The sequence below is a fragment of the Saccostrea cucullata genome, unplaced genomic scaffold (genome assembly GCF_032062105.1).
Source record: "Saccostrea cucullata isolate Sc308-1 unplaced genomic scaffold, CSIRO_AGI_Scuc_v1 ctg1640, whole genome shotgun sequence".
Taxonomy (NCBI): Eukaryota; Metazoa; Mollusca; class Bivalvia; order Ostreida; family Ostreidae; genus Saccostrea; species Saccostrea cuccullata.
In genome coordinates this window covers 746-10,000 of record NW_026918614.1, presented here as the reverse complement: position 1 = coordinate 10,000, position 9,255 = coordinate 746, and the positions used below count along the sequence as shown (strand labels likewise).

The following is a 9,255-nucleotide window of genomic DNA, read 5'->3' as shown; positions in this document are numbered from 1 at the left end:
CCCCCGATGGTTTTAGTCCGATGTCAGAAATTCTAGTCTTTTTACTAATGCACATTTTATCTGTTGATTAATTAAAGTCGTAATCGGTTAATTATAAAGATTTTTTGATGACATTTTTCCGAAAGAAAATTAAGATCTCTGTCAAAGAGACGCATGAATATTGAAATGAATGGGTGGATCAAACAATTTTTTTTTCTTCCTTAAATATGAGCACTTTCTTACAGATTTTTACTGAAAAATGCAACGTAATTTCATTGATTTTTTTGGGAAATGCACAGCTACTGAAAGATGGGTTCAACCAACGAATAAATGTATTTGCAACCAAAATATGCAACTTTTTCAATGTTTTTTTTTGAAAGACAGACAATCGTATTTTTATTGTTTGGAATATCCAATGGATATTTATAGCCAATACTGATTTGGCCTTGATACTATATTTAGGTCGAAAACACAAGACGTTTATATTTTTGGAAGGAAAACTGTATCCTCTCCATATTATGGCATATAAATAAAATAAACACAAAACTGCAATTTGGGTTATATCATTTTATTTATAGATACATATGCTAACATTTTAAGCCCTTATTTTTTCAGATTCTGTAAAGTTTACAATAATTAATAAATAACATCTAAATAGGTCGAAAATACAATACGCCAGGATATACTGGCGGAAATAAAAATGACTTTGTATGCCCTAAGTGTCCCTCCACCATAGAAAACAGACCCAAACATAACTTCTTTTTTTTTTAGCTTCTCAGGAAATTCTGGTCTGGAAACCCCCCTCCCTCCCAGTCCCAGAAAAAAATTCTGGATCTTGTAACGGAATGTAACGTTGATAACGGGGGATAACTCTTCAGAATGTCAAAGCATCGGATGACCTTTGATCCTTTAAACTTGAACCTAACCGTTTGCATTTCAGACTATTTTACCCAAATTTATACCAAAACTTTGTACTTACCGATTGTCATTATTTAGGTCCTGTAATCTTCATGAAATATAATCCAATTAAAACACAAAATGAAATAATTCCTATATGCAATGATGTGTATACCACACTAGTAGCCTACTGCACGTGCAGTGAAATCTAAAAATGATAATGCCAATGGTAAAACTAGTACTTAAGTTGGGTACGTGACGGAAGCCCAATGTGATGCAGGTGTTCAAATACATGTATAGTGCAAGAACAAATTGAAAATTATAACTTACGAAAGATGTTTTATCTTAACTTTCCATCTAGGCCTATTTCCAAAAACAGGCAAATTAGGTGTGTTTGTGTGTGTGTGTTGATGGGAGAGGGGTGGGGGTTGACTAAATTGATTGTGTATATATGGCAGCTTTCAAGAAGTTTAGAACTGCCTTGTCAAATATAAATAAACTTTGCACATTTTGAAAAATTCATCAAAAACTCTTTACACTAATTTGAATAATATTATTTGTTGATTTATAGATATGAGAAAATAGATTTAAAAAGTTCCAATTATGTGCCAAAAATTTATAACCCCCCCCCCCCCCCCCTTTTATCAAACCTTATTTACATCATTAATTAGTTCTGTTGTTTAATTCAGACTAGTAATGAATTAAGGATATGAAATACTTATTAGATGGAGGCCCATGGGTCACATGGTCACCTGAGCATATTATGCTCAATTTGATAAAACATGTAATATGTAAATTATTGAATTATATTGACTTTTTCCTTGGTAAAGCCCAATATGAAGAAGTGTGCATTTAGAGGCAAACACCTTAGTGCGGGTATTACTGTCTCATGACAGCATCTAGTTTTTCCCGAAAATACTTAAAATTTGAGAATGAATATTTAATTGGGTAAAAGTTCATAAAACACTTTACATCTGTCGGCAAAACCGGAAAATAAAACTTGATCGACATTTGCTATAATATATATTAAAAACAACTCTAAAGTTTGTCTTGTTTTCTGAAAATAAAAAAAATGTAAATCAAAATATTTTTATACAATTATACATAATCTGAACATATTTAATTGTTTAACACAAAAGGATCAGAAACAAGTTCTTACAACTAACAAGTCCGTCGGGGAAACTCAAAAACTTTCAAAACCGTTCATGCAGTAAATTCATACCGTCGAAATATGACTGAAATGTTGCGTACTTGAGGTAAAACAGCTAAAATCAATCAATCTGCAGGCATGTTCATGAAACTTTCCTTAGATTTGTCCTAAGACCATTCCTAAGATATAACTTAGGAAGAAATTTAGGAACATCCTAAGATCAACTTAGGACATATCATAAGATGTATCTCGACGGTGACTTAGGAACATCTTTAAAAGTTAGGACATCCTAACTTACCATGAACACTTGTTTCTTAAACATTTATCGATATAAATATATAACTTTGGAGACATTTTACAGGAAAGAAATTAAATAACAATAAAAAGGAAATCCATTTACATGTCCAAGTGACCTCAGTATATTTTAATGTTAGCATTTTTTGATATTATAAAATATTTTTTCCCACTTGTAAATCGCATTGAAACAAACCAATTGTAGTTAAGAAAAATTACAGTTTAAAAATCATAACCCCTCAGTGATCTACCTTGATGATGATTATGGTATGAAATTTTATAAAAGTTTACTTTATTTTTTGATAAATAAGCTAATTCAAAATAAAATGAATTTCGTAGGACACGAAAAAAGTATTCAATCAGGGAAATCACTAATTTAAAGCCAAAATTTTATTCTTGAATATTAAAACTCTCAATAGTTTAGATATTTGAATGACAAGTTGTTTTTTTTTTTAATTTATATGTTCTCACAACCGGTTAATTAAAAAATTAGAACATTTCAATAGTTTCATTGTCTCATAATAGCACGTAGTAGGCTATCAGATCGAGAGGAGGGAGTGAAGGGCTTGCCCCTCCGTATTTTCCGAAGACAAGTTTATTGCTGTTGATCTATGATGGAAGTTTTGATAAAAGACGAATATGTATATCGCAAAAAGTCATGTTAGGATGATCATAAGTTGTACTGTATCTGTATCTATAGACCATATGAAAGCATATGAAAGAGGGGGTATTTGTTTCTATATTCATACAATGTATTAATATGACATTTCAAAATTAAGAATGGATGGGGTGGTGGTCATAATACAACGTACATATATGTGATGAATGTCTTTGACAGTGACATAACAACGGTCATGAAAGGGGGGGGGGGGGGGGTAAAAAAATTCATCTTACCTGAGAAAACTTGACAATCAAAAAATAGGGAAAGAATATTGTCCAAACTCGAAAATCCTACCCCCGGTATTTTGGAGAGAGACAGAGAGGGCAGGGCCAAGGTTAAAAAATTTAAAAAGTAGGTCAAACTCCAAGGTCAAGGTCAAAGTTCTTGCTATCAAATGAAAGGTCTTGTCACAAGGATTCAATATGTAAAGTGTGAAAGCCCTAGACCTATCCCTTTAAAAGTAATGGTCAAGGTCTGCTTTTTAAAAGTAGGTCAAACTCCAAGTTCAAGGTCAAAGGGTAAAAGTTCTTGGTATCCAATGAAGTGTCTTCTCACAAGAATTACATAAGTGAAGTATGAGATCACTAGCCCTTGGCGTTCAAAAGTTATGATCCAGATTAAAGTTTTTTCATAAACACAAAAATCTCCAAGGTCAAGGTCAAAAGCTCAAGGTAATTGGTACCCAATGAACGGTCTTCTCACAAGGATTATATAAGTGAAGTATGAGATCACTAATTCTTAGCGTTCAAAAGTCATGGTCAAGGTTAAAGTTTTTTCACAAGTATGTAAATCTCCAAGGTCAAGGTCAAAAGGTCAATGTTGTTGGTATCCAATGAAAGGTATTTCAACAAGAAATACATATATGAAGTATAAATGTCCTGGTATCTACTGTTCAAAAGATATGGCCAAAGTAAAAGTTTGGAATTTTTGTGTAAAAGTGGGTCAAACTCCAAGTTCAAGGTCAAAAGGTCAAATATGGTGGTATCCAAAGAAAGGTCTTGTCACAAGAAATACACATGTGAAATATGAAAGTCATACCTCCACTAAATCAAAAGTTATGGGCAAGGTTAAAGTTTTTGCGGACAAACAGACAGAGAGACAGCTAGACAGCTAGACAGACGGACGGACGGACACGATAAAAACTATATACCCCGAAACTTCGTTTACGGGGGCATAAAAAGGTCATTGCTTGGTCAATATTCTTGCAAATTTTAGATATAATAAATAATTGAACCTGTTGGATAACTCTTCGGTGATAAGGTCACTTCAGGATGTGAAATAAAGACGTTTCAAATAAGTTCTCTTCAATGTTAAAAAAAGAATATGGGTTTTTCTGAAGATTTCAGAGAAATTATCGTTTAAAAGCATAATTTCGTTTTTTTTTTTAACCTTTTTTCTGGTCTGTTATAAGTTCGATAAAGTAGGGGACTATAAGTACTTTAAAAATTCTTTCTCTCTTATGTTTTACTGTACTTAAAACTTTCTAGTTTTCATGCATTTTATGTAAGCTAAAATATATTGAAAGTTTTCAACGTCATACATGTACCAGTTATGGCAATACATATATTTGGATGTTGCATAGCCATCGGGGCCGGGGTCTACGGGGCTTAGACACCCCACTTTTTTGAAAAGATATACATAAAAATTGGGTTGTTCCTTTGAGGGGGGGTGGGGGGGTTAGGCCCCCCCCCCCCCCCCGGCCCACTTTCAATTTAATTGCTACCCGGTCGACGCTTATGTATAGAAAAAATAGAGTTGGGCTGAGAGACCTTCTACTCGTCTTCTCCTTGTTCTCAATGAGGGTAAATCAATACATGTACATGTTAATTAATTAAAACGTTTTTCGAAAGTTATAATTGTAACAAACTAATTCTCTTGATTACTAAAATCTAAGACCAGAATCTTTGTTTTAAATATATAATTTTTAAAGTGCGTTGAGTGTGTCCCAAATTTAATGCACTTTGAAAAAATTCAAAGTGCGTTGATTTTGTCCCAATTTTAACGCACTTTGAAAATTTTACAGTGCGCAATTTTTTCAAAGTGCGCATGCGTTGCCACACACCTGCAAACGGTGTTTATGTAGACCATCTATTTCGGTACTCAAAACCATGCTCAGAGTATACTCAATTTTTGAACCAATGCAGTGCTGATACAGAGATTTTGAATAACCTCGTTTTAATTCCATGTCAGTGTAGCGAGTACGCGAGCGGATCTAACATCTAATTTTAATTGGATTCATTGGTTTTAATTAAAATAATGTCAGTATTTTGTTATTTCGATGGTTTTTATAAAGACTGAACTTCCAGATGAAATGTGTGGGGATAACGAACATTATTCAAGCTCAAAAGTCCATAAAACAATACAAAACAAGATCGAACCATGTGGGATCATGTGCCATGGAGGAGTGAGCATCCTTTGTATACTAGTCACATCCGTCGTGTACTCCTTATTATGTTCGGGAAAAAACGGCAAAATGTAAGTCAAAAGAAATTTGTGTATTTGATTTTAAAAAAATATCGATAAAAACCAACTAAAAACGAAACTGTATGACAAGTGAAATGAATTCAACCGTTCAATCTTCATCTTTCCCCTAACAAAAATTGATTTTCTATGGCTCTAGTTAACCCATTCTCCACTAAATATCCTTAACTGTCAACCTTGAAAAAAATATAATCAGACAATGAGTCGTTCAGTAAAATAAAATAAATGCTTTGAAGATGACATTACGGAGGACATAATTTTAGTAAAATAGTATACAACTTTTACGTGAATTTTGAAAATTGAGAAATATACGGGGACGTTCAATAAATAATGCCATCAGCTCGATGACATAAAAAACATAGAAATCATATGACATTAAGCATGACTTTCTCTAATTATTAATGAGTTGATAACAGTTTATGTGAGCACTTTTATTCACATAGTTCCATTGTGAGAAGCTGGAAAACAAGGGCTAGTCGAGTCATTTATAGACAGTGGTCTTGGGCAAATAAATTACTAGTAATTTAGTTAATTTTTTTGCCTCCAGCGTCATGCATCGACAAAATGCATGCCGTCTCCAGTTAGTCAGGATCGAAGAGAGGTAACTAATCGTGACAGAAAAAGGAACTCTTTCGAGTTATTTTTGACAAGAACCTGTTTGCATTATGTCCCTGACGATTCATCAATGAAACCATAAAATGTGTAGAAAGTAAACAAAGTTCAATAAAAGAAAATATATGTTGCCCTTGATCAAAACCAAAAAATGCATAGAATCTAAACAATATTTAAGGTCATACGCAACGTAGACTGAAGTTTTTTTTGGGATCTTCCCTGAAGTTTGAAGAGTTCCACAAAATAAAGGACCTATGTGTAATACTTTTAATGTCTATATATGGATTTGCACACCTCTTCTTAGTTATTTTTTGATGGAAAAAAAATCTGGAATTTCTGTTTCGTAATTATTGCATATTTTTCTTTAAATAATGCAAAAAATTTCATAATCTGATATCTTCCAAAAACCCCTGGTAATGCATGCTGATTATTTGTCTATGAACATCTGATGGCAATATAATCTTAAATCAAGAATATCTTGAAAAATTATCATTAGGTAAGGTACTTTGCGTACCGTACATACTCGCCTATAAGTCGGTCCGCCTATAAGTAGTTTAATTGTATTTTTTGACGTTATTTTGTTGGGATTTGCTATTGAACCGCTTATAAGTCGGTACAATTTTTTGCCATAATCTGGTGACAATTTCAAGTAAATTCATTGATGTTTTAACCTGATTCAATTGATATTTTTTCGAAATGACACTGGTATTTAATCTTAAATTATAAAACATAAAGGCAATGTCACTTAAAATACAAATAAAATTATTAAAATATGTAAATACTTGTACTTTAGATATATAATCCAAGAATACATGAATTATCTTATATATCCAGACATTTTTTTTGATAATCATCAGAAATGCAAATTAGATACTACCTTTTAGCCTCCAGAAAAATACCAAACTCCTTATGGCTCGCCTATAGGTCGGACATAGAGTTTTAGACCAATATTTAACTCTCAAAATACTGACTTATAGGCGAGTATATACGGTATGTCCTTAATAAAGAAAATTTGAAATGTCTAAAATGTTTATTGTATTTGTCTACTCATTATTAGGCCTTTTTTAAGACTTCAAAGAACCTAGAGGCATTCTTAAATGCATGCATGACAAATTTTCAATTTGAAGTTTCATTAAAATGAAACAATTCAATTGAAAAACAATTTGAAGAGTTCCTGTCCCTGGCTGAAAATTGGAAATTTTCAAGAAGACTTTGAAAATTAAAATAATTTTAGAATTTTTATCTGTTTTTATTTTAATCACAGTTATACTGAAAATACAATAATTGAAATGTGTATCTATTGAAGACATTGTGTAGCTACACACACCAAATTCATGGAAATCCGTCAAAGTCCTCATCGGCGATTTCTTTAGCACTCTCCAACTCCTGCTGCTCTCGTTCACGTCTCTCTTCTGCCGACTCTAAATCTTTGTTGTAGGACTTGGGGGGAAACCTCATGGCTTTGATAGAGTGATTATGAATGTCAAGACAGAAAGTGATACGACTGTGAAAGGCAGCCATTGGTTCGCGGGTCGTGTACACGTCACTGGTTTCTCTCGACTGAACGTAGCCTTTCTCGTGGTCGATATTTGCCTCGATCACACCGTCACGGATAGCCTTAGCGACGATATATTCAGCATCTTCAGGGCTGTCTAACATCAGCTTCTGGGCAATGTCTGTGAGAGAAATGCGAGAATATGACAGATTGATCATGCGAATGCCTGTTTTGATCACATTGTGTCGCAGTCTTATAATCAGTGTGTATGTGTCCTCTGCTTGGAACTTTGCACCAAATTTAGCAAGAACTTCATTAAACTTAGCCAGATTTCCTGTTCGCACAGCCTGTGTGAGCTGGAAGTAGGGAGCCAGCGTTTTCCTCATGGAGAGATGTCTGAAGAGATGCCGATCAGGAATATCTCCCATTAACAGCTCAACAGTGATACAGAGCTTCTGCACAATTTGTTTGAATCCTACAGCGCTGTGTTGAGGGGCCTTCCTCAGTGCCTGTTGCAGATATTTCTGTGCCTCTGAGTACTCCAGTTGAGCAGACTTAATTCGGCCCATGTAATACAGGAAGCGTGCCCATTCATTATTTGAGGCACTCTCAGGAAAAGTTGACTTTGAGACCAGCTTATCTGCTTGCTCAAAGAGGTTGAAATTCAGGTAATTCCTAAGGAGCAAATTCAGAAGCATAGCTTGACCCTCAAAATCTGATCGCAGCGTGGATGTTCTAAGACGAGCATGTAGAAATGTTCGAATCTTATCCAACTGTTGAGTAAGCTCATAAGCTCTAGAATAGTAGAAATAACACTTGGCAGCTAGCATGTCAAGAGTTCGACGATTTTGAACGGAGACCTTTTGGACTAAGGATTCTGCACATTTCACTGCTTCCGGATATTTCTTTAGATCAATGAGGTAAATCACAACTAGCAAATGGAGATAAGTTTCCACCTCTGGCAGCAATGCTGCTGCTTTTCCGGACTTTGGCCTAAAAGAAGCAATTCCATTGGGCTCCGGTCCTGAATCCACTACAAATTCTAATAATTCCTCTTTCAGAGCAACCTGAGAATTTAAATAACCTTGCAAAAGTTTCCGTAGCACGGCAGGATTCAAGCGACGTCTGATCGAAACCAGACCTCGGATGACACGAGATATATACCGTGGTTCCTTGGTAGCAACGGCCTTTTCTATATGGCGTACATGCTCTCTGATGTCCTCTAGGGTCAAAAGATCAGGGTCTTTTTTGGGCTCTTCAGTGACTCCGTTAGTTTCAGATTTCTCTGCGTTCTTTTTAGGACTTGAAGTGTCCTTCATCTCAACATCTATATTCTTCACCATTTTGTTGGAATTCCTGCAAAATATTAAAGATAAAGTTCAACTTATTTGCCAATTGCTGCAAAATATTAAAGATAAAGTTCAACTTATTTGCCAATTGACCTAACGAACAACAAATAGGGCTTACAACTAAAATTAATCTCTATTTCAAAATGACTCACAGTCATAGAATTGAAATTTTAAACAAATTTGAACAATCTATTCATTTAAATATCTCTTTTGACTCCCAAAGTTTATTTAAAAGTAGAGGCATATGTACATATTGTTCAAAGGAAATATTAGAATTAGTGCTTAAGAATAACTCTGGAAGTCTGAATATAGATACTATGGGAGCCCCCTTTGCCCC

General features: G+C 34.2%; 1 protein-coding gene across 1 annotated transcript; it reads right to left on the bottom strand.

Moving 5' to 3' along the window:
• Positions 1 to 7,302: 7,302 nt before the first annotated feature.
• On the bottom strand, positions 7,303 to 8,921 carry LOC134268618 (26S proteasome non-ATPase regulatory subunit 3-like). The gene has a single exon (XM_062750879.1). It carries the CDS (start codon positions 8,910 to 8,912, stop codon positions 7,407 to 7,409), a length of 1,506 nt encoding a protein of 501 aa, XP_062606863.1. The 5' UTR covers positions 8,913 to 8,921; the 3' UTR covers positions 7,303 to 7,406.
• Positions 8,922 to 9,255: the final 334 nt, after the last annotated feature.

Excerpts from the sequence above, each read along its gene's own strand:
- LOC134268618 (XM_062750879.1), bottom strand. The coding sequence starts at position 8,912 with ATGGTGAAGAATATAGATGTTGAGATGAAGGACACTTCAAGTCCTAAA.